At 48.4% G+C, this 26,377-nt stretch overlaps 1 protein-coding gene across 1 annotated transcript in view; it reads right to left on the reverse strand.

Annotated features, from left to right (window-relative positions):
• Window positions 1-26,377, reverse strand: part of LOC125441552 (adenylate kinase 8-like) — a 117,152-nt gene that overhangs the window by 11,880 nt on the left and 78,895 nt on the right. Inside the window, exons 8-10 of the mRNA XM_048512160.1 lie at window positions 21,675-21,875; window positions 16,799-16,930; window positions 12,750-12,839 (exon numbers count right to left, since the gene is read on the reverse strand). Coding sequence (XP_048368117.1) covers window positions 12,750-12,839; window positions 16,799-16,930; window positions 21,675-21,875 — 423 coding nt within the window. The remainder of the gene's footprint in view (window positions 1-12,749; window positions 12,840-16,798; window positions 16,931-21,674; window positions 21,876-26,377) is intronic.

Genomic DNA, 26,377 nt, shown 5'->3' on the forward strand with positions numbered 1-26,377 from the left:
CGATGGCATCAATTTCGTCGGTTCGTCTCCCCCTCACCATGGAAGGGCACGATCCACGGGGAAGTTCTCCGACACAAAACCCTTTTGGGCAGGTACACCCCCACCTCTCTGCTGCTCAGTTAAAGGGAGGCTCTGGGCCAAACAGAATGTTACTGGTTTTGAAGAGGTGGCTCTGACCCCACCTGTGTTCCCTGAAGACACCTGGCAGCTGTGAGGAACGGCTTCTTCAAAACAAAATGGAGAGCCCAAACGGGATTGGAGGAGAAAGGGGCGCCTGCTCCCCTGACCCATTTCCCCACGTGAAAATCTCCCCGACGGAGGGCTGTTTCCCCAATGTTGCTGATCCTTGTGAACTGATATTCCACAGGGAGCATCAAAATCAGGGAAATAACTCCCATCCCCAGTGTGATGTTTCACATGGGGAAAAGATCTGGTGGGGAAGGAGGAACACTTGTTCCCCCTTCAGAAGAGGAGTTTTGATTTATACCCTGCTTTTCTCTCCCATAAGGAGACTCGAGACGGTTTATCATCTCCTGTGGCGTAGGAGGTTAAGAGCTCGTGTATCTAATCTGGAGGAACCGGGTTTGATTCCCAGCTCTGCCGCCTGAGCTGTGGAGGCTTATCTGGGGAATTCAGATTAGCCTGGGCACTCCCACACATGCCAGCTGGGTGACCTTGGGCTAGTCACAGCTTCTCGGAGCTCTCTCAGCCCCACCTACCTCACAGGGTGTTTGTTGTGAGGGGGGAAGGGCAAGGAGATTGTAAGCCCCTTTGAGCCTCCTGCAGGAGAGAAAGGGGGAATATAAATCCAAACTCTTCTTCTTCTTCTTCCTTCTCTTCCTCTCCCGCAACAGACGCCTTGTGAGGTACGTAGGGCTGAGGGAGTTCTGAGAGAACTGTGATTGGCCCGAGGTCGCCCAGCAGGCTTTATGTGGAGGAGCGGGGAAACAACTCCAGTTCACCAGATAAAAGTTCACCACTCAAGTGGAGGAGCGGGGAATCCAACCTGGCGCTCCAGATGAAAGTCCGCTGCTCTTAACCACTACGCCACGCTGGCTCTCTGCAGGATAATCCTGAGTCTGTTTGGGCTCTCTCTCTCTCTCTCTCTCTCTCTCTCTCTCTCTCTCTCTCTCTCGAAGCCTTTCGTTGCAGCAGTTGGAAGCTGCTGGGGTTGTGAGCTGGGTCTCGGAAACCCAGACTGAACGCCTCAAAAACAATAATATTTAAAGTTGGCCCTCATGCGAGAGAACTGTCCAAAGCAGTGATTCCCAACCAGGGTTCCGTGGTACCCTGGGGTGCCATGAGTACGTTCCAGGGGTACCGTGACAATACTACTGCCTGCCCCCCCCCCCCCCGAATCAAATGGATTTTGAAGGGGGAGGTTGGAAGCCTCAAGGGATCCCTTTAAACAACACTGAAAAACAGCATTGTTTTACTTGCCGAATTTAGGCAAACAAACAACGTGGCTGTCAACACTGCTTTCCCTCCCCTCCCCAACCCTTGCTTGCCACTCCCCCCACCTACAGGCCAAAAAAACCCCAACCCTAAAAATACCAAAAAAATCAAACATACCTCAAGGGCACCCTGAGATATGAAGAGCGAGGTCAAGGGTACTGCAACATTGAAAAGGTTGGGAAACACTGGTCTAAACTGAAACTCGTACAGAATGCGGCAGCCAGACTCCTTTCCGGAGCAACAGCAAGGGACCGGATTACTCCGGTCCTATACCAACTGCACTGGCTGCCGATCGAGTACCGGGTCATGTTTAAAGTTTTGGTTTTGACCTTTAAAGCCATTCGCGGCCTTGGCCCTGCATATCTAAGGGACCGCCTCTCCCTATATCGCCCTTCTAGGCCCCTCCGTTCATCGGAGGCGGACCTACTGGTGATCCCTGGCCCCAAGGCGATCCGGCTGGCCTCTACAAGGGCCAGGGCTTTTACGGCTCTGGCCCCTACCTGGTGGAACAGGCTTCCAGGTGAGATCAGGGCCCTGCGGGATTTACAAAGTTTCCGCAGGGCCTGTAAAGCGGACCTGTTCCGCCAGGCGTTTGGCCAGCCGGGATGATATCAACTGCAATAAAAAGTAAACATCTGGCCTCCCGTGGGTTCATAAAAGGGGGAATAGAATAGCTGAAGCCATCTCTAGTCTAATATTTTATATATTTTAATTAACTTATATATGATGTTTTAAATTTTTATTTTGTTGGAAACCGCCCTGAGCCTTCAGGGAGGGCGGTATACAAATACAATCAATCAATCAATCAATCAATCAATCAATCAATCAATCAATCAATCAATCAATCAATAAAGGATCATGCTCGGCTTATTTCCATCCCCCCCCCCCCTTCCTTGCTCACAACAAAAAGCCTTTCCACGAGGCTGGCGTTTTCATGCAGGGACATCACATTTCCCCAGAAGGACAACCCTGCTGTGTCAGACCCAGCATCCCCTCTGGCAAGCATCCTGGTTCCAAGATGCCTCTGGGAAGCCCACAGGGGCAGAAAGAAGGGAAAGGCCCTCTTGGAAGAACACTGCTTCAGGAGATGGAGACTCGTGCCATTTCTGGGCTCACCGTTCCCGAGGGTCCTGGGCTGGACTGTCAAGCAGAGGTGTTGAGTTACGGCAGGGAGCTGAGTCTAGTCCCGTGGTGGCGAACCGATGGCGCTCCAGATGTTCGTGGACTACAATTCCCATCAGCCCCTACCAGCATGGCCAATTGGCCATGATGGCAAAGGCTGATGGGAATTGTAGTTTATGAACATCTGGAGCGTCATAGGTTCGCCACCACTGGTCTAATCCAAGAAGTCATCAAGCGACTTCAGCATCAGAAGTCTGGGTTTCCTGGGCTCTGCTCATCCGCTGAGGACTCATCACTCTCCAGGGGATGGCCACGTCACCAAGTTTCTCTAACCCAGTGGTGGCAAACCTTTGGCACTCCAGATGTTATGGACTACAATTCCCATCAGCCCCTACCAGCATGGCCAATTGGCCATGATGGCAAAGGCTGATGGGAATTGTAGTTTATGAACATCTGGAGCGTCATAGGTTCGCCACCACTGGTCTAATCCAAGAAGTCATCAAGCGACTTCAGCATCAGAAGTCTGGGTTTCCTGGGCTCTGCTCATCCGCTGAGGACTCATCACTCTCCAGGGGATGGCCACGTCACCAAGTTTTCTAATCAGTGGTGGCTTAACTCGGTGCAGACTAGATAAAGCAGGATTGAGGTCAGTTTTCACCAGCATGGCCAATTGGCCATGCTGGCAGGGGCTGATGGGAATTGTAGTCCATAACATCTGGAGTGCCAAAGGTTCGCCACCACGGCTCTAACCCATCTCTGAAAGCCATCTAAAGCAGTGGTTCTCAACCTTCCTAATGCCATGACCCTTTAATACTGTTCCTCATGTTGTGGTGACCCCCAATCCTAACAGTTATCCGTTTTACAGATGGAGAACACTGATGCAGAGAGTCTTAGGTGACCCTTGTGAAAGGGTCGTTCAATCCCCCCAAAGGGGTCCCGACCCCCAGGTTGAGAACCACTGATCTAAAGGAAGGGCCCCCACTTCATTCTGGGGATAGTTTCAGAGGGTAGCCGTGTTAATCTGCAGCCAAAGATTCAAGTTGAATAGCCTCTTGGAGAGCAACAGGATTTCTGGGGTATGAGCTTTCAAGAGTTAACGTTCCCTTCGGTACATCTGACACAAGGAATTTTGATCCTCAAAAGCTCATACCTTGAAAACCTGGTTCGCCTCTAATGCGCTACTGGACTTGACTCTAGACACATCTTGCAGGACTCACACATTTCTTACTTTTTGCAAAATGTTTGTGTGAAGAAAAAGCACTTTTCCTTTGTTGGTCCCAGGTCCGCTCCAGCCAAACAGTCTCCAGATACATACCAGTCACCTATAACATGATTTTTCCAGGAAACAGAGACATCTGTACAGTTTCCCACAAAGGTGTTGCCAGAAGACAGCGTGGAGCAGAAGACAGATGCTCTATGTCCAGAGGTCCAAGTATTTATTTATCTTTATTTATTATATCATATATTGTTTATTGGGACGCTGTATATTTTAATAGTGCTTCTAGCTGTTTTAACCTTAATAGAGCCATACATATGTGTATTTATTTTTGTAAATTGTTTATGTTTTTAGATTGTGCTCTACTTATATATTTAAAATGTTGTGCACCGCCCAGAGCCCTTCGGGGGAGGGCGGTATATAAAACTAGATACCGCGACTTGAAAATCGAGCTTCAGCGTCTATGGCACAAACCAGCTGAGGTCATCCCAGTGGTAATCAGCATGCTGGGCACCATTATTATTATTATCATTATTATTATTATTTATTGTAATTACGAACCGCCCTCCCCCGAAGGGCTCAGAGTAACCATCCCAAAAACACTAGGGCAGCACTTGAAACATCTTCGAATTGACAAAATTAACATCTGTCAAATTCAGAAGGCAGCCCTGCTGGGATCTACACGCATACTACGCCAATACATTACAACTTCCTAGGCCTCTGGGTGAGGCTCGAATTGTAATGAAGGCCAACAACCAGCTAAAGATCTGGCAGCTGTGAAATCTACAATAACAACAGCAGCAACAACAACAGCAATAATAACAATAAATAATAAATTAACATCTGTCAAATTCAGAAGGCAGCTCTTCTGGGATCCGTATGAATACTACACCGATACATTACAACTTCCTAGGCCTCTGGGTGAGGCTCGAATTGTAATGAAGGCCAACAACCAGCTAAAGATCTGGCAGCTGTGAAATCTACAATAATAATAATAATAATAATATCTATTTTCAGCATTTCTGACCCAACTTCCTAAAGACAGGATTATTAAAGTCCTTAAACCCCTCCCCCAAACACAATAAAGCCATATCAAGGATAAAATGAACATGACGCTTACTGTGCAATCCAAAGGGGGGGGGGGGGCTGAAGCCACACTGGAGATGGCTGAAGCTTTGTGCCATCAGCCCAATGCAAAGTGGCGTGGACAGTTGTTGCTGCACCACAGGAGGCCGCAACTGTGTGGCGGGGGCATTTGGGGAGCATTCCCAGGGGAGGGGCTGACTTTAGTTGGCTCCCAAAGGAGTTTGGGATCGGGTTAGGGTTAGGGATCGAGATAGGAAAAGCTCATTCATTTCAATAGCATAAGACCAGAGGTGGGATCCAGCAGGTTCTCACAGGTTCCCGAGTAGGTTACTAATTATTTGTGTGTGCTGAGAGGGGGTTACCAATTGGTGATTTTGCCACGTGATTTTTGCCTTAGTGACGCCCCTCCTCTCAGCAGTAGCGCGCAGAACTTGAAGCAGTCTAGCAGGAGGTGCACCGGCGTGCGTGGCAGCTCATGGCGCTCGCGCGCATTCAAGCTTCCCTGCCCAAGGACCGGCGCAGCAGCTGCGTCCTTGCCACAGCCCCGCCCCCGGAATGCCCGGCCACGCCCCCGTCGTGCCCCGCCCAGCCCCATTGGCGCTACACCACATTTTGAATCCCACCACCATGGGAACCTGTTACTAAAATGTTTGGATCCCACCACTGCATAAGACTATAGCTTTTGAAACAAATACAGGATTTTGGGGGCCCGCCCCTTGTCAAACAGACTGTTTCCTTTCGTTCCCTCCCCCCTTCCACCACCAGCCTTTTGCGAGGCCACAAATGAACCCTTGTTAGTATTTCATAATGTAAATGCATTGCTTGTTATCCCTAGGAGAGGAGGATTAGTGAAATGATAGGACTTATTATTTCTGGTCTTGCCATGTCGTTTGGGTTATTACGCATCCCAGTATTCCACGGGATACGCCTCGCTGAAAATAAGTACACGTTCGCACTGGTACAAACAAAACTGTACCAAAGTTATTAGTCACGCGTACGTAAGTAGAGCCATAGCCGTGAGCATCCCTGCTATTTGGTGCCTAGCAACTTGTAGCATTGAAATCATTTGCTTCCTGGAATCCCTGAACACTGAGATTGTGGATCTGATGCTGAAGAAATCTGAAGATGTCTCCCTAAACAGCAAGCAGATTCCCATTCCAAATCAAAAACAGCCTCGGTTTTGAGTTTTTTAAAAAAAGGAAAAAGACCAAACTGTCGTGCCAGGGAGGGTCTGAGATTGCTGTTTGAGAAAAGGCACTCCAGTGCACCTGTGAGAATACAAAACAACACGCACAATTCTTACAGACCCTAGGTGTAAATCCCATTCAACTTTGAATAATCATGGTTAGGATAAGGGTGATGATTTACTGTTTTGGTGGGCGGTTGTTACTGAAAAATGGATATTCTGTTTGGGCTCCAACAATAGGTGCCAATATAAAATGCATGTGATATCATCATCATCAGTATTGCAAGACTGAATTTAAAGTAATGTAAAAAATACATGACCAGTCTCATTATATTCAAATAGGATTCACCCATTTACTTTGTGATTATTTATAAGTTCCATGGCCTTGGAGATATTTTTTTTTCTCAATGCTACTTTTAAAAACCACTTTCAATTACTTTATCATACCCATTTTTTTTCTAATGTATTTTTTCAATTATATAGCTTTTCATATCAAGTTTTAAATTTTAAGAGGCTTATGTTCCCCTAGAGTGGTTGGAACCTGAAAATATTTAATTCCATTTAATTTAAGAACAGCAAAAATGATAACATAATATTTTTTGACATAATATTTTTTGCCGGGGGGAAGTACACTGACTACTCCAGACTTTGAGGTAGAGGGGTCCCAAACTTTGGGGCAGCCTGCAGTTTATGTTTGAACTACACATGGCCATTGAAGACCATTAAATCCAGAGCTTAAACTACCTAATGAACCCCTGGCCCAAATTGGTTTTTATTAGAATATTTTGTGATTGTTACAAAAGAATGAAACGTAATCACCTCGTAGGATAGAAATCAGTATATATCAGTACATACCATAATCAGCTTTGCTATAGTGCAGTGGTGGCGAACCTATGGCACGCGTGCCAGAGGTGGCACTCAGAGCCCTCTCTGTGGGCACGCACACACAGAGTTCATAATGTAGGGGGTGGAAAATCACACACACACACACAAATCTAGGCTGGCCTGGGCTGCTGGGCACAACGCCCCATGGCGAGCAGGGAGGACTCGGCTGGCAGGTCTGGTGCCTGTGCTCTGGGTGGTTGATGCCCGAGGGGGCGGCAGAGGTGGCGGACATGCTACAGAGGCGCAGAGCGGTGCGTGCAGGACTTGCTTGAGGCTAGAGCAGGCTGAACGCAGAGGCACTGGAGCAGTGCAGGGCGGAGTGGCAGGTGCACGCAGGACTAAAACGTCAGTATTCAGGTTAAATTGCCATGTTGGCACTTTGCCATAAATAAGTGGGTTTTGGGCTGCAGTTTGGGCACTCGGTCTCGAAAAGGTTCGCCATCACTGCTACAGTGGGAGAACTCCTGCAGGCAACCCCCCCAACCCCCCACTGCCAATCAATAAGCCAGTGGCAGACAAATGACCCCCCCCCCTTCAAAATCTCCATCACGTCATGGCAGGTCAGCATGCTGGGGCAAACTCAGTGACAGCACACTGCTCTGGGTTCCAGAGGAAATTCTTTCGTTTTAGAGCAGTATGACTATTCTCTGAAATATTATTCTCTGAAATTATCTCTGAAATTTGAGATGAAATTATTCCGTAGCTCACTAAAGACTCGGCTTGCCAACTCTGGGTTTGGAAACACCTGGAGATTTGGGGGATGGAGTCTGAGGAGAGCAACAGAAAACTAGATCCAATGATCAGTGAATGGAGTCAGCTCGGATAACAGGCCTCTTTCCTTATGCATATTGTGACCACAGAATTCAGCATGGCGCCTTCCTTTTCTCTGCCTTCTTCCTCACCTTTTAATGTCACACCTTCCCCTTTCCATAACTGTTTGGTCCAGCCATGGCTGATGACGCTTTCTCAATTGTGACTACAATAGTCAATGGAGGTGTAATAATTAAGGTGACCAGCTGTCCCGATTTTCGCAGGACACTCACGCTTTTGCGCGATGTGTCCCGTGTCCCGCCGGGCTTTGACATTGTCCCGACTAGGCAATGTGCTCCTGGCGTAATCACAAGACGTTGTCAGTGAGATTATCATATGCGGTGCCTCGGCTTCAGGAAATCAGGAGCACTCCCAGAAGGCACCCGCGGCATGCGCAGGGAGTGCGAGTCAGCCTCCCGGCTAAGCCATTGCCACAGTGCCTTCTGGGGCACTTCCCTGTTTCCTGACGGGGAGTGCCGCCACAAAAGGCAGTGTGCTCATGTGGGTGCGCGCGCGCCCCCGCTTTTCAATAGTAAAAATCTGGTCACCTTAGTAATAATGCACAATATTTAGCTCAAATAAATTGAATGTAAGACAACCAGGGGTGCCACGGTTGGGGCAAAATTGGGTGAAACCATTTTTTGTTAGAAGAATATGGGGTCCACAAATACCCTACCCTATGAGGGCAGAAAGATGGGGTATACATTAGGCTACAGAATGGGAAAGTCACCAACTATTCTTGTTATGTTTATCTCTGTTGACTACATATGCTGCTACGATTGGTCACCACATCTCAAAAAGGATATTGAAGAGATAGAAAAAGTGCAGAGAAGGGCAACGAGGATGATTGAGGGACTGGAGCACCTTCCTTATGAGGAAAGGCTGCAGCGTTTGGGACTCTTTAGTTTGGAGAGGAGACGTCTGAGGGGGGATATGATTGAAGTCTATAAAATTATGCATGGGGTAGAAAATGTTGACAGAGAGACATTTTTCTCTCTTTCTCACAATACTAGAACCAGGGGGCATTCATTGAAAATGCTGGGGGGAAGAATTAGAATCTAATAAAAGGAAACACTTCTTCAACTAACGCAGTGATTGGTGTTTGGAATATGCTGCCACAGGAGGTGGTGATGGCCACTAACCTGGATAGCTTTAAAAGGGGCTTGGACAGATTTATGGAGGAGAAGTCAATTTATGGCTACCAATCTTGATCCTCTTTGATCTGAGATTGCAAATGCCTTAACAGTCCAGGTGCTCGGGAGCAACAGCCGCAGAAGGCCATTGCTTTCACATCCTACATGTGAACTCCCAAAGGCACCTGGTGGGCCACTGCGAGTAGCAGAGAGCTGGACTAGATGGACTCTGGTCTGATCCAGCTGGCTTGTTCTTATGTTCTTATGTTCTTACGATTACTGTTGCATTATAGCTTATGTTATTATTGACGTTCTTGTTTATAATGCTATGTTTATAATGTGTTTATTGATCCTATGTTTATTGATGTTATGATTATTGATGCTTGCTATTATGCTGTTGTTCACCGCCCTGAGCCCTGGGGGCAGGGCGGTATACAAATCAAATAATACAATACAATTTCTTCCCAGAAATGATGTCATGCTATCCAGCAACGAATCCGCCCATGTCCCACCCCAGCCCCCTGCTGGCAACCCTATTCTCGATAACATGAGTTGTACAATGCCAGATATCCTACAAACACAAATCATTACACCCTAAGGTTAGATTTTACTACGCATGAACGTTCAGTTATCAATGACAACTGCGCTTCTTCTGTAAAATCAACATTTCCACTGAAAACAAACAACCTGGGCTGAATTTTAAATGATTTCCGGAGGCCTCTCGCTATTGCTGAGCATTTGTGAACATATAATTGCTGCAGTTGGAAAGGGCCTTATAAGTCATGTAGTTCAACCTGCTGATCAATGCAGAAAATCTAATACTAGAGCATTCCCCATAGACTGCTGTCCAACCAGGCCCATTACCCCAGTAATTGGAAGGAAGTTTCTCCCAGTGTTGACCTGACAGCTGCCTTTCCATACCAAGTCCATCAGATCTCTCCTTGCCCTCCGAAATAACCACACAATCATTCGCTGACCTCTTCAATAAAGACACCGAAGCGCTGGAAACATTGCAGGCCTTTTCATTCCATCTCAGTCACGGCAAAGAGGCGTGGTGCTGCTTATGGCAAACAAAGCCATTGCAGATTTGAAATCTCAAAGCAGCTCACACCGTTCTTTTCCCTGGCAATGTATCCTCACAACAACCCTGCGGAGTTAGGCTAGGCTGAAACTGTGTGGTCACCCTCAGCAGAGTAAGGGTCTGAACTAGGCCTCATAGATCCTAATCTGAAACTTCAATCACCACACCAGGCGGGTTCTACACTGGCAGCAAGCAACACTATTCTCCAAACTGTCTGTGGCATAAATCTGTAACGTGGGTACTTTTTTTTGCTCACAGGAAGGAACCAACACATGGTAACCAATTTTCTTTGGGGGCTCTTGGGCTCAGGCCTTTCTGTGGCAATGATGTAAAAGGGCTAGGTAACAGAGACCACCCTTTTCAGTTCTTGCAAAGCAAGCAAGCGAACAAACACTGCATTTATTTAGCTGCAAAGCCAGAGGTGGGATCCAGCAGGTTCTCACCAGTTCCCAAGAGGGGGTTACTAATTCTTTGTGTGTGCCAAGAGGGGGTTACTAATTGGGTCTGCTTTTCCGTTAGAAATTCCATTAGGTCCAAAAATCATAAAGTCCTGTTGTTTCCTATGTGGCTGGTTAGCGAAGGTAGAAAACGGGATCATTCTCCCTGTTGGGCTGTTTTAAAAACATGTTTTAGTAATATGGTAAAGTTCCTTGTTTAAGGAAAGTCTCCTCCTTTTGATTTCTAGGAACAAAATTAAGTATTTGAAAGTATTAAGTATTTGACAGGCAGTCAAATAGAGGAGAAGTCGTTGTTTCTGTTGGCAGCAGACGATAGGACTTGCTATAATGAGTTTAAATTATGGACAGAAAGAGACCAGCTGGAAATTAGGAGCTGTTTTTTTTACAGTAAGAGTTTTTTACAGTAAGAGAAATTATTAATGCCCCGCCCCCGGAATGCCTGGTCACGCCCCCGTCGTGCCCTGCCCAGTCCCATTGGCGCTACGCCACTGTTTGAATCCCACCACCGTGGGAACCTGTTACTAAAATTTTTGGATCCCACCACTGGGTCTGCCGCTACTGCAGCAGAGCCCCCGAATGACCCTTTTGTTTTTAAACACATGAGTAGCTGCCATTCACACCAATGGGGAAATGGTGCTGCACTTGTAGATGACACGATCCAACTGTTCCAGGCTGGGATCTAGGGCAGGCAACCTCCAAGGGAGGCTGGGAAATCTCCCGCTATTACAGCTGATCTCCAGGCAATAGAGATCAGTTCCCCCTTTTTTAAAAAAAAATATATGGCTGAAATTGCTCCCCTTCCTAAACCCGCTCTCCCGAAGCTCCGCCACAAAATCTCCAAGTATTTCCTTCCCCAGAGTTGGCAAGCCTACCGGAGTGCAATGTGCTGTGTCTCTCTGCACAGAACACAAAGAGATGCACGGGACACACTCAGACATACTCTCTGCGGGACCCTGAAGTATGTAAACACATAAGAACATGAGGAAGAGCCTGCTAGATCAGACCAGAGTCCATCTAGTCCAGTGATGGCGAACCTTTTAGAGACTGAGTGCCGGGGCGGAGCAAGGGGAAACTTCACCTGGGGCATGTGTGCGCCCCGCGCCCCTGCCATGCCCCTGTCCTGCCCTGGAATGCCCCCAAACTCCAGTGCCACGCCCCCAAAATGCCCTTGCCACACCCCCACAGGAGCCCATGCCCAGTGCATTGCGCACCCCTCACCCTCTTGATGCTATGCCACTGTCGATTGCCCAAACTGGGGCAACGGCACGCGTGCCCACAAAGAGTGTTCTGAGTGCCACCTCTGGCACGCGTGTCGTAGGTTCGCCACCACGGATCTAGTCCATCTAGTCCAGCTACTCGCCGTGGCCCACCAGATGCCTTTGGGAGCTCACATGCAGGATGGGAAAGCAAGGGCCTTAAGAACATAAGAAAGAGCCTGCTGGATCAGACCAGAGTCCATCTAGTCCAGCTCTCTGCTACTCGCAGTGGCCCACCAGATGCCTTTGGGAGCTCACATGCAGGATGTGAAAGCAAGGGCCTTAAGAACATAAGAACGAGCCTGCTGGATCAGACCAGAGTCCATCTAGTCCAGCTCTCTGCTACTCGCAGTGGCCCACCAGATGCCTTTGGGAGCTGACATGCAGGATGGGAAAGCAATGGCCTTAAGAACATAAGAAAGAGCCTGCTGGATCAGACCAGAGTCCATCTAGTCCAGCACTCTGCTACTCGCAGTGGCCCACCAGATGCCTTTGGGAGCTCACATGCAGGATGGGAAAGCAATGGCCTTAAGAACATAAGAACGAGCCTGCTGGATCAGACCAGAGTCCATCTAGTCCAGCTCTCTGCTACTCGCAGTGGCCCACCAGGTGCCTTTGGGAGCTCACAACAGGATGCGAAAGCAATGGCCTTAAGAACATAAGAACGAGCCTGCTGGATCAGACCAGAGTCCATCTAGTCCAGCACTCTGCTATTCGCAGTGGCCCACCAGATGCCTTTGGGAGCTCACATGCAGGATGGGAAAGCAAGGGCCTTCTGCTGCTGCTGCTGCTGCTGCTCCTGAGCACCTGGTCTGCTCAGGCCTTTGCAATCTGAGATCAAGGAGGATCAACACCCACAGCTCACTCCTTCCCCTCCATATTGAATTGGCTTTCCTAATCACAATGACAGATGGGAAGGAGATCAGATCTCTACCCTGCACTCCTGGATTTGAATGGAACACACATTTTTCTTCTCCTTTCCCTACTTCACTCAGAGCTTATCCCCCCCCCCCCCGCCGAGTTGTAATCTACACCCGAAGAAAGTCAGGAGCACAACCTACCCGGCCATCCGCTGTTCAGGTAGGGCTTAATGAGTTCTCCCAGTTTTGTCTCGTTGGCGACAGCTTCCCGTAGCAATTGCCCACAGCAAACTGCAAGGAAGGAGGGGAAGAAAGAGGCAAGGTTAATTTTTAAAAGGGAAGCAAGAAAGGAAAAAAGCTAAGGGAGGCTGGAAAGAGCAACGAAGCTGCACAACGGAAAAAAGGTCACTGAATAAAAGAAAAGGCCCGGGGTTTGGGCTGGCTTCTCCTGCTCACACATCTCCTCCTCCTCCTCTTCCTCTTCTGCTTTTAGGTCAAGCCAAACAAAACCAGAAAAGAATACAGAATAAAAAGGAATGCATTTGACCGGGAACACACTTCTAATAAGCGGCAGAAAGAAACATACTAATCAAAATATGGGATAGAAATAAGAAGTCAAGGGAAAGGGAAAGGCGTCAGATTTCTCACTTTTCATAAACTTATAATTACTGCATAAAAGTTACAGCTTCAAAACTGTGTTTGCGGACAGTTGTCCCAAGTATTGCTTAGGACAGTGATGGCGAACCTATGGCACGGGTGCCAGAGGTGGCACTCGGAGCCTTCTCTGTGGGCACACACACACACAGTTCGTCATATGGGGGGCAGAAAATCACCCCCCCACACACACACACACAAATCTAGGCTGGCCTAGGCCACTGAGCACGATGGGCGCAATGTGGTGAGCAGTGATGACTTGGCTTGCGGGCCTGGTGCCTGTGCTCCAGGTGGCTGCTGCCCGAGGTGGGGGGTGCAGAGGAGGCAATTATGCTAGAGAGGCACAGAGTGGTGCATGCAGGACTTGCTGGAGGCTAGAGCAGGCTGGCCCCTGCTCGAGCAGGTGGGACGGAGGAAGAGGGAGCCAACTGGTTTTTTCTAAACTAAAACCTCAGCATTCAGGTTAAATTGCCGGGTTGGCACTCTGCGATAAATAACTGGGGTTTGGGTTGCAATTTGGGCACTCGGTCTTAAAAAGGTTCACCATCACTGGCTTAGGAGATGCACCTGAATTCTGATAGCTGGGAGGACTCAAAGGCCCATAATGCAATGGGGTTCTCAGCTGCACAATGGAGCTGCAGTGTGGTCTCCTCATGTTTCTCCATTTGCACATGAGGAGGCAATCAGTGGGCCTTTCCCCACTTACCTTAAGCCCCGCGCTACTTGAAGAGAGTAGTGCGGGGTCCCCCTGCACTCCCCACGAGAGGGGCGGCGACAGCGCAGCCGCCCCGACGCTGCCGCTGTCACGCCCCTCAGCGTGCGGCATCCCTGGCGCTCTTGCAAAGGGCGCCTTTTGATGACCCCGTGCAGAGGCGCGTGGCATAGGGGGGATAGGGGAGAGTGGGGAAAGGCCCAATGCCTGCCCCGCAGCTGCTTGCTGAAGCCTCTCCAGGCCCCTGCTTTTCCCGGTTCTCTTAACACTGACCATCAATGCCCTCTTAAAGGCACAGGTCTAAACAACAAATAACAGGACCTTGAATGGCATCAATACACAAAATAAAACATATTCAGAAAAATCAAAGCAAATTCTGAAGATAGTAAAATTACTCGCGAGAGCTAAAAGCCTTGAATAAAAACCTGGCGACCAGTTCTGTGATATGTGGCTGTTGGTCGCTAAGCAAATGGACTACGATTTCGTGATCTCTTCTTTCTGGCCTCTTCTTTAGAATAGCTTCAATAAAAAGTGACCGTACGGGTGCCGAGTTGTTACAGAACAGGAGTACGTGTTCCGTCGTTTCGGGAAGTCCTGCTGAGCAGGAACAAAGCCTTTTAGATATGTAGATATCTACCTTTAGTATCAGCAGTTGGTAAGACATTTAATCGGGCCAGCATAAAGTATCAGCGGAGAGAAGGCATTGTCAGATTGCTCGTGCATTTCAGCATAGAACCTGGCTTGGGTGGACGAATGCCGCAGATTCTTCTAGCACAGTGATGGCAAACCTTTTTGAGACCGAGTGCCCAAATTGCAACCCAAACCCCACTTATTTATCCTCCGCCCCAACTGCTCAAGCAGGGGCCAACCTGCTCTAACCTCCAGCAAGTCCTGCGCGCACTGCTCTGTGCCTCTCTAGCATCTCTGCCTCTTCTGCACCCCCACCCCCCACCCTCGGGCAACAGCCACCTGGAGCACAGGCACCAGGCCCACCAGCCGAGTCCTCCCTGCTCACTGTGGTGCACACACATTGTGTTCAGTGGCCCAGGCCAGCCTAGCGGTGCGTGTGTGTGTGGGGGAGTGATTTTCCACTCCCCACATGATGAACTCTGTGTGCGTGTACCCACAGAGAGGGCTCTGAGTGCCACCTCTGGCACCCATGCCATAGGTTCGCCATCACTGTTCTAGCACTTGCCATCAGCTTCTGACCTTCAATATCCAGGGTTCCCTGTTTAAGAACCCTAAATGCTTGAGCTTCATCAAGCGGAAGAAGTTGGTCGAAAGAGATTCCGATACATTTAATCTGATTTAAAATTGTGATTCGCCAGGTAGAATTGAAATGGTCGTTTAGCAAAGAGTATATCAGACTTCCCAGCGATGCTCTGAAGCACAGGTGTCAAACTCACGGCCCTCCAGATGTTATGGACTATAGTTCCCATCATTCCCTGCCAGCAGGGGATGATGGGAACTGTAGTCCATAACAACTGGAGGGCCTTGAGTTTGACACCTATGCTCTGAAGCGTAGGCGTAACAGTATCACAGGTCTATTCATACCCGGCAGTTGTAAGATAAAGGGATTTGCTCCAGTCCTTTCAACTGCGGTTATACTGATATACCTGCGACTGCAGCTATATTGATATTGTAGCTGCTTTCCAAAAATACCCTTCCCCAGCCAAAATGGAAAGAAGCAAAAGCAATTCCCCGGACCACACTCTGCGGAAGAAGGGGACCATGTCCTAGAACTGATATCTCTACCCTCCCTCCACACATCCATACACTTCCTGCTGCTCCTCCTGCGGCTGCATTAAATGTTGCTGTTATTAAATGGTTAGCCCACCATTCAAAATTCATCCTACAGACATCCCCAGTGCAGTGGTGGGATCCAAAAAATTTAGTAACAGGTTCCCATGGTGGTGGGATTCAAACAGTGGCGTAGCGCCAATGGGGCTGGGAGGGCAAGACTGGTGTGTGGCCGGGCATTCTGGGGCAGGGCATTCCTGGGCGGGGCAGTGGCAAGGAAACGAATGCATGCAGGCGCAGGCTGCCACGCACGCCGGTGCACCTCCTGCTAGACTGCTTCAAGTTCTGTTCGGTACTGCTGAGAGGAGGGGCATAACTAAGGCAAAACTCACGTGGCAAAATCACCCATTAGTAACCCCCTCTCGGCACACACAAATAATTAGTAACCTACTCTCGGGAACCTGTGAGAACCTGCTGGATCCCACCTCTGCCCCAGTGGTAGGATTCAAATAGTTTAACAACCGGTTCTGAAAGGACTCAGTGGTGGGATTACAACCATTCTCTGAACTAGACAAAAAATTAGCTACCGGCTCTACCGAATAAGTGCGAATAGGCTGAATCCCACCACTGGAAATGAGAGCGTGAGGGAAACGGCTAATTCGCCATTTGGAGGTTTTCAAATGCAATAAAAGACAGTGATTTTGCAGTGATTTTCTGTCTGTATGAACATATCAATATATCAAAATAAAAAAATAAAAAACCTAAAGTAATAACAAACCTGAAAAGGGGGAAGGGAGAGGTGTGCAGGGGCATGAGGGGGGGCGGGTAGGAGAGTCTGGTGGTGGGTGAAGATGTCCGGGGCAAAGCTGCGCTCACTGGCAAATCTCCCCCCCTCTGGCAGCAAAGAAAATTAAAGTCGTGCTTATAAAGTGGTGTCACTCAGTGCGGAGAGAATGGAAGCTGAAAGTGGGGCTTGGAGAAATACATCGGTACAAGAAATCTTGCTGCAACGAATATTCGCCCCTACAGTGCAGCAGGCACCTTGTGCATAAAGGGCCAAACACTGCTTAGCTTATAAGATCTGATGAGATCAGGCCAGCCTGGGCCATCCAAGTCAGGCCTAAGAACTGATCGGAGAACTTACCATTGATGATACCATATTTCTGAGAGAGTAACGCTGCCTGTAGACTTTTCCCACAGCCTGGAGGCCCACAGAGGAGAATCCGAGGAGAAAATGGGGCAGGTGTTCGAGGTGGAGCTCGGACATGGGTCAGAACTGAAAGAGAGAAGGGCATGTGTGACGGTTGAAGCTGAGACTCTCAAACGGCAGGAGAGGGAAGCTGAAACCCTCACGCATGTACATATTTCACAGAGGAACTGGCCTTCGAAACCTTACGGAGTGATCCGAAGCAGATTTATACCCTTCTAAACCCACTGATGCCAGGGAGATAACAAGGGGGTAGCTCTGCTGCCAGCAAGCATTCAAACCCTCTGGGCCAGTGTTTCCCAACCTTTTCGAAGTCAGGGTACCCTTGACCTCACTCTTCATATCTCACGGTACCCCTGCCGCCACCCTCCACCTTCCCCTCCCATTGCCCCTGCTTGCCACATCCCCCACCTTCCCCTCCCAGGGTGAAGGGAAGCACTGGGGGTGGCTGCTGACCTTGTGGCAGGCCCTGCCCCATGGGCCAGCTCCATGTCCTTGCTGGCACCGGTGGGAGACACCACAAAAATGAGAGGGGGGCAGTAGTGTTGCTGCGGTACCCCTGGGACATGCTCATGGCACCCCAGGGTACCACGGAACCCTGGTTGAGAATGGCTGCTCTGGGCCATTGACTGATGATCAGAGGAGCCACAAATGAGAATTTCCAAAATGATCATGCACTGATCAGGCAGTTCTGGATTCATACAGAAGTAGTAATTTGGGGCAGGGAGCCTGAGAAGCTGGTTTGAGACCGGGGGAACTGTTCCTAAACAGCTGTGGAAGGGGGAAGGGGGACACTGCCCTCCACCTGTGCCAGAGAGAGAGAGAGAGTCAGGTAGCAATGCTTTCTTAAAAAAGGAATTTGGCTTGGCTCGCTTGTGTGAATCATCTGGGTGGAAGACTCTGTGATCTAATTAGCAAGCCTTTATTGGCATAGACAACAGTACAACAATAATAAAAAACGGATTAAAAAGCATATACAATAGAGGAAATAAATGTTAGGTCGAAGGAAATCTACTGGCGTTTGGTAATTTCCAGGAGAAAGTCTGCCACTATCATACAGAGAGAAGGATCAGGATTGTCCAACAAGTAGTGTAAATCTAATTAAATCAGGGAGATGGGGTAAATGTAAAGGAGTAAGATTCCCATACTTGGATCTGATTTCCTTGAATCTGAGACAGTGTAGTAATTGGTGGGCCAGAGATTCAACTGAGCCATCGTTACATGGACACAATCGTTTAGCCTTTTCTTGCTTATTAAATCTGCCATGTAACAAGGCAGAAGGCATAACATTAAACCTGGCGAGCATTATGGCTCTCCTTTGAGCAGGGTTTCTTAAGCAATACAGGTAGTGTGCCAAGTGGCCCCGTTCAAATGGGAGAGAAAAATATAGGGGGGAGCACGTTTTCTTGGCTGCGGTGATTAGGGTAGAGAACTCTCTATCCAATAGTTGACCTTTTAATTTTCTATAAATTTCTGAATAGGACAAAGAGCAAAGTGAATCCACTAATAGTCCAATAGAGGCCATTTTTTCTTCAATTATGGGAAACCAGGGGTTGGAATGGGTGTCAGAGAGCAGACGGTGGACCAGGGAATTACAGTCCGACAGAAAATGGATTCGCAGCCAGAATCTAAAAGCCCTCAGCCAAGCGGCTGATTCCAAGGAGTTTTGACCTAACTCCAGACAAAGGGCTGCATAGGGCACGCAATCTGGGAGTCCAGTTATCTTATGAAAAAAAATTGGATTGAAGAGAATTCAAGGAGTGGTGTGATGCATCATTTACAAGCTCCCCCTTTGCTGGCTGAGGAAGCCCACGGAGGGTCTCCGGTATACCCCCCTGCCCAAACCCTGCAGCCAAGTCCTGACCACCCCGGAAAATGGCGCATTTGCTTTTATCCCCAAATAAATATCAGCTAACCAGAGAGAACGCTTCAGTAGTTCCTCCCAGCCCAGAATTTCCACAGCACAAACAGAACAGGCCGGCCGGCCTGCTTACAAATGATGCTTAATTTGCAGTAAATAACCAAGTTAATTAGGAGTAATGATCCCCCAGACGGTCTCCACATCTAATTATTCTTTTTAAAAAATCTGTCTGCTTGATGCATCAGTGGGAGAGAGAAAAAAAGCAGGAGAGGGGGAGATCTAGAGAGAATTTTTTTTTTCCATTCCAATTTTCAATTTATCTCACTGCATTATTAATTAATAATAATTAATATTCAGCCTGTACACATATATTTACAATTCGAGGAGGCATGAATTGTTTATGAACGATGATATGAACTTTTAAATTTAATTAAGGAGTTTAGAGCTAATTAATTTGTAAGTTTCTAAAAATAAACTTCCAACTTGTTTACCTTAAAAGTGGAGCCCTAATTAGAGACGGGGCCGAGCAACAAACAGAACATCGGCAGATTTTAGGCAACTGGGGAGGGGGGATGCTTTGTAACTGTTTATTTCCCTCTTTCCTCCGTGAACAGCCCAAAAGGGATTATTTATATATAAAGATGACAGAGAAAAGCAAATCTAGGACCATCACGTCTCAGTATCCTAAGATACACTTTGGAAAGGAAGGTGCATTCCCCTCCAAACGCTCCTCTGCTAGCATGGCCATTTTGTAGGGTTGCTTGGGCTTTAAGCTGGCAGGGCTTCCCCCCCCTATTTATGAAGTTTACTCATTGCTGTTAATACAGTGCAGTGATGACAAGAATTCTATACAGCGGGTTTCCCAGGTAGGTTTTTTTTTTTAAAAAAAAATTACAATCTAACAGCATTATAGCATTATACCAATGTAGCAAAATATGCACCCGATTCTCTGAATTCCTAGCTTTCAGTTTTAAGAAAGTAAGGCCGTTTCCGCACGGTCACGGTAGGGGTTGGCATGAACGGTCCCATGAACGGTCGCATAAACGGTCCCAGAACCTACCGGGACGACGGCGCAGTACGGTCGACCTACCTGCTCTGCGGCCCACTGGCATACCGCCGAGGCCAGGGGACACGCCCCCTGCCCTGCGCGACCGCTCCGGAGTTGCAAGGCAGAGGGGGCGTGTCCCCAGGCCTCGGCGACGTGCCGGAGGGCTGCAGAGCAGGTAGGTTGACCGGGCATGGGGGGAGGGAAGGCGCCTTCGAGCCGCTGCCGTTCGCACGGCAGCAGCTCGAAGCCGCCGTTTTCCGTAAACCTCGCCCCCTGTGCGAACGGCTCCCTGGGGACGGCGTTTTTGCCGTCCCCAGGGCGCCGTATTAGGCCTGTGCGGAAAGGGCCTAAGTCTCTAGCCCATTTCTTTGAAATAATATATGTTCCCCCCCCCCACTCATACGCCGTCAAGGAAAGGAAACAGAAACTTTTAAAATAAAAAGGAGGAATTCAGAGAAGGAATTCCGACACATATTTTGGAATAATGGTATATCAATATTATGGTATGAAATTGCTGATTTTTTTTTTTAAAGAAGAAAAGAAAAAACCCCACACAGTAGGGAGAGGAAATGACTTCCACCGGGGAAAGGGTTGACACGTGGATGGAATCAGAAATATCCAAACCTTTCCTCCCACATGTGTACCTGATACAATGAATTCCCAACTTTCATTGTTCAAAGAAGTCAGGCTCTATCCCCACGTGTTAAGATATGCCTTTCCCTCTGTATCTCCTCAACAAAAGGGGAGAGAGACTTACCTTTACAAAAATGAAAGGTAGGGATTCAGAGAATTCAACATACAGATTGCTAAAACATGTCCATGGCATAATAATATTCAACTGTGTGTTTTATAAAAAAGCCCCCCGGTTGTGGGGGGGCGGGACGGTGACTATGCGGACAAGTGCAGGGGAAATGGCTACGGCATGGGTGGGAACAAAAAATCTGAACTTTCCCACCCACACAATGACCATCCAAACTTTACTGCAACCTTTTCCCACAAATTTGAAGCAAAGCTGATTTGGGGGTGGGGGATGGGGCCCTCATACCTGCGGGACCGCCTTACCCCATATGTCCCGAGTCGACCTCTCCGTTCGGCAGAGGCGAATTTACTGGTGGTCCCTTGTCCCTCCATGATGCGGCTGGCCTCTACCCGGGCCAGGGCTTTTACGGCCCTGGCCCCTGCCTGGTGTGGAACGCTCTTCCTCCATCTGTTAGGGCCCTGCGGGCCCTCGGGGAGTTCCGCAGGGCCTGTAAAACCGAGCTGTTCCACCGGGCCTTTGGTGAGGCTGGCCGCTGAGTCCGCCCTTCTTTGTTGCTCCTTACAGCTTTGTCATCTGCTGACTGAATATCGGCCAGTCCCCTCCCAGGGGGTTAATGCCGGACATCATCTACTTATTTTAATTGTGGAAGATCACTGCTGCTAGGGTTTTAATGTTAAATTTATTTATTGTTTTAATTGAAACTATTTGCTGTATTCAAATGATGATTGTTTTGTAAACCGCCCTGAGCCCTTCGGGGGTAGGGCGGTCTATTAAATTTAATAAATAATAATTAATAATAATAATAAACAAAAGACAGGAAGGGAATGGATACACCATGTTGCTGTGGGGGAACTGAACCGCCCATGCATTGAACCCAGGACAAATAAATAACCCAAATGAAAAAGGAGTATGTATTTAAATTATAGAACATAAAAGAAACCATAGAGTTGCTAGTGAGGCACAGTGGTTAAGGTCAGTGGATGTGCGAGAGGTCCAAGTTCTAATCAGCTCCCTATCATGAAGCCTGCTGGATGAAATTGAGTCGCCAGATGTTCTCTCTCAGCCCAACCCAGCTCACAAGGTTATTGTGTGGATAAAATGGAGGATGGCAGGACACTCCACCAAATAAATGATCCTCTCCTACCCTGGGAGAAAACATCTGCACATGGCTGGTCAGCGTTGATCTGTTTCAATCGTTTCTCAAAGGACTGGAGAATTCCTGGGAAGTTCCGATGGTATTCCAGGAGGCGCCGTGTGGTCTCCACTTCAGATATTCCGTCAGGTGCCTTCAGGTGTCTCTGCACTCCCACATCACTTGGCCAATCAAAGGTTGTGTGATACACCTCTGGAAAGAGGACAGTTTAAAAGATCCGTTCAGAAGGAGACTTTGTTGAAATGACAACACGATTCTTAACCACAGCCATCGAATATCGTAATGACTCTTGGAAACAGCAGATGATATGGATGGGATATGCTGACAGATCGATCGGATGATGGTGGGGTCGGTTAGGAAGTGTCTTTACTGCATCAACTATACATGATCTTCTTCATCTCCCTAGAATGGCCCTGGAATCAGAGGCATAGCTGGGCTATACAGCGCCCGGTGTGCACGCTGTGTTTTCCGCGCACCCCCCCCTTCCACGGCGCCCCCACACACACACTTACCTTAGTGAAACAGTGCAGGATGGAGAATTGGCCTGTCCCCTCCAGGCTGAAAACGGCCTGGTGGGGACTACACTTCCCATGAGACCTTGTGTAGTTCCCAGCAGGCCATTTTATAATAATAATAATAATAATAAGCCTTTATTTGGCATAACAATAATCATAACACAATAAAAAACCTGAGATAAAAGGTACACAAATACAAAGGTTTAAAATAGAATATAAATTATTGATTGTGCATCACCTCCAGTAAAAAATCATGCTACCAATTCACAAGTTTCATTGTCAGAATTGTCCAGAAGGAAAGGAAGTCTACCTGATTCTCCAATTTCACTAGGTATCCTAGAAAGAATACTGGAATATTTTGATCTGATATTAGCAAATTTAGGGCAGCAAAGCAATGTGCCAATGTTTCAATCTGTTGTTCACCACAAGAGCATACCCTTTCGCTCATTTCCAAGTTGTTAAATCTACCACGCAATAAAGCGGAGGGGAAAACATTGAAGCGAGCAAGTGTGAGGGCTCTTCTCTGCATAGGATTAGTAAAAAAAAATACAAATAGGGAGCCATCCTGTTTTGATATAGGGGTATTGAAAGGTGTAAGGGTGAACAAGTTTTCATAGCAGCCCTAAATAAATTAATCCATTCGCTTTCCGACAATTTTTGTTTTAACAAGTTGTAGGATTCTGAACGAGATAGCGGGAAAAGCGAGTCGAGAGATATACCAAGTGATTCAATCTTTCTTTCGATCAGAGAGAAACCATGGATTAGCCTGAGTATCAGACAAAAGTAGCAGGCCATTTTTAGCCTGAAGTGGACAGGCCGCTTCTCCAGCCTGCACTGTTTCACTAAGGTAAGTGTGTGGAGGGATGCCATGGGGGGGCAGGGGTGATTTTCTGCCCCCCCAGGCACACACCCGGTGCAACGCGCACCCCACTGACCCCTGGTAGCTCCACCTCTGCCTGGAAAAAACTGATCCTGCAAGACTGCAAACGAAAGCTGCTTGTGGATAGCACCTGTTGGCTAGCACTGGTACGTCACGGACACCTCTCGCCAGACAATTTTTTCAACTGCTTTTAAATACACCTGGAGCGTTTATTTTAAAAAATAAAGGGAAGGATGAATGATAAATAAACATGTATACTGTCCCAAGCTCCTGGGAAGAAGGGCAGAATAACCATCGATTAATCAAATAAATAAATAAATAATACACGGCACTGAATTTTATTTTTTTTCAAGGCAGGCAGACTACTGGAAAAATGGGGGGGGGGCAGGACTGATGGCCGGCCCAGCATTCGAGGAGAGAACACGCATCTGTCACGCAGACTACAAAGTCGAAAAGAAGCTGAGCTCCCGCCACGACAGAAGAACCCGCTGTGACTTCTCTTTAAGTCTCTGTCTTTGCCCTAATGTTTGTACCGCTGCAATATACGGATGCCAGCCTTGCTTTTAAAACTGCTCTGCATCGGTTTTAACACCTAATGAGAAGATAACATTGCCAGCCCGTTCTTGCTAGGAAAAAAGCTTTGTCGATTTACAAGGCCTCTGTCCCACTAGAGCAGTCATTCTCAACCAGGGTTCCGTGGTACCCTGGAGTGCCATGAGCATGTCCCAGGGGTACCGCGGCAACACTACCGCCCCTCCCCCCTCATTTTTGTGGTGTCTCCCACCGGCGCCAGCAAGGACATGGAGCTGGCCCATGGGGCAGGGCCTGCCCCCCAGTGCTACCCTTTACCCTGGGAGGAGAAGGTGGGGGGTGTGGCAAGCAGAGGCAATGGGAGGGGAAGGTGGAGGGTGGCGGCAGGGGTACCGTGAGATATGAAGAGTGAGGTCAAGGGTACCCTGACCTCGAAAAGGTTGGGAAACACTGCACTAGAGGAAGGATCAGGCTGCAAAAAGGGCCTTTAATGTAACTGCTCACAGTACAATCTGCATGCTAGAGTGCAACCTATTTAGGATGCCAACTGCCCCATCCAAACATGGAGGCAATGGGCTGCAGAACTGATACAAAGCCACTCCACCACCTCCAAAAGGGCTTATTTATTTATTTATTTATTTATTCTTTGGATTTTTATACCACCCCATCCCCAAGGGCTCTGGGCGGTGTACAACACGAAAAAACAACATAATCAATTAAAACATTTAAAAGCAGCGAAAACCGTAAAACATGTCTAATAAATATAATAAGTTATAATAAAATAAATAGCGTTCACCAATCCATTACTATAACTCCCACCCCTCCCCCAAAAGGGGGGAGCAGTGGCGTCCGACGTTCCAATACTAGAAATTCCCTCCCCCTCCAAAAGGGAGGAATGGCGAGTGTAGAATGACAGTTGGCCCAGATGTCAGGGCCAAAGGGGGCACCTTCAACGGCTGGTTCCTCCAAAGGCCCGGCAGCGGAACAACTCCGGCCTTTACAGGAGCCCTGAAAAAAACTCAGCCGAGGGTCCCGCGAGGGGTCTGACAGTTGGAGGGAGAGCGTTCCACCAGGCCGGGGCCAGAGCCGTAAATGCTCTGGCCCGCGTGGAGGCCAGCCATACCGCCGTATATCAGTGGTGTAGGGAGCAGGGAAGATCCCTGGACCTCCCCATCACCCCAAAAAGCCCCATGGGGATAAATGCAGTGGCGCAGCAGTGGCGTAGTGGTTAAGAGCAGGTGCACTCTAATCTGGAGGAACCGGGTTTGATTCCCCACTCGGCCATTTGAGCTGTGGAGGCTTATCTGGGGAATTCAGATTAGCCTGTGCACTCCAACACACGCCAGCTGGGTGCCCTTGGGCTAGTCACAGTTCTTCGGAGCTCTCTCAGCCCCACCTACCTCACAAGGTGGTTGTTGTGAGGGGGGGAAGGGAAAGGAATTTGTAAGCCCCTTTGAGTCTCCCTACAGGAGAGAAAGGGGGGATATAAATCCAACTCTTCTCCTTCTTCTTCCTCTTCTAAATAGTCATGCCACAGAAAGTGTGGCATACATCCGAGGGCTAGTGTACCGTGCAACGGCCCGAAATTCGGGGTGGAGCCAGTTAATGTCAGCTCCACCTCTGGGAACACCCAGGATATCAGGGAGAATGGTATAGCATCGGTTCTCTCCCTGGTGTGTTTGTGAACCACTTACAGGGAGCCTTTAACGAAGAACAGCATTCAAAAATATGCTCCATCATCTGCAATCTAAAACACTTTACATGAGAATGAGATGGTAGAATGGGCTATATCACTTCAGGAATACCTATTTTGTGAGTGTGAGTGTATCGAAAATGAAGTACAGTCCCCTCTACAGCAGTGGTGTAGCAGCAGTGGCGTAGGAGGTTAAGAGCTCATGTATCTAATCTGGAGGAACCGGGTTTGATTCCCAGCTCTGCGGCCTGAGCTGTGGAGGCTTATCTGGGGAATTCAGTTTAGCCTGCACACTCCCACACACGCCAGCTGGGTGACCTTGGGCTAGTCACAGCTTCTCGGAGCTCTCTCAGCCCCACCTACCTCACAGGGTGTTTGTTGTGAGGGGGGAAGGGCAAGGAGATTGTCAGCCCCTTTGAGTCTCCTGCAGGAGAGAAAGGGGGGATATAAATCCAAACTCCTCCTCCTCCTCCTCCTCCTCCTCCTCCTCCTCCTCCTCCTTCTTCTTCTTCTTCTTCTTCTTCTTCTTCTTCTTCTTCTTCTTCTTCTTCTTCTTCTTCTTCTTCTTCTTCTGCCTCAGGACTCTACCACCTTGTTTGCTATAATGTATCTGTGAGCCCAAAAGAGTTCTGAGGTGCTGTCTGAAGAGTTTCAGTTTTCCTCATCTCCACCTAAACAAATTTAGCTTCAATTGAGAGCCTCAAAAGGTGAGACCTCTTTCACAGGTACAGTGACTGGCATGGCGGTTACTCAAAAAGACCACCGCAGAGTTCGGTGCGGTATTCAGTTTGTTGCGAGAAGCTCCACGCGGCAACTGGCGAATTTCACCACCACACAGCCGTGATACTGAGAAAGCGGAGGAGCTGGGTGTTGAAGATAGCCTGAGAGGTTTTGATGCCTGAGGCAAAAAACATAACCTAAATAATTTACCATTTACTTCCCTTTAATGGTACCTCAGAATTGCTTGTGCAGTGGTATGCTGTGAAAATGTTGCTGGAGTGTGTGGGGACTTGTGGCGCAAAAACAGTGTGTGTGGGGGGCCCCACGAGCCCCCCCCCCCAGCCGAGTAGCTCTG

This window comes from Sphaerodactylus townsendi, linkage group LG12 (genome assembly GCF_021028975.2).
Source record: "Sphaerodactylus townsendi isolate TG3544 linkage group LG12, MPM_Stown_v2.3, whole genome shotgun sequence".
NCBI classification, from domain to species: Eukaryota; Metazoa; Chordata; class Lepidosauria; order Squamata; family Sphaerodactylidae; genus Sphaerodactylus; species Sphaerodactylus townsendi.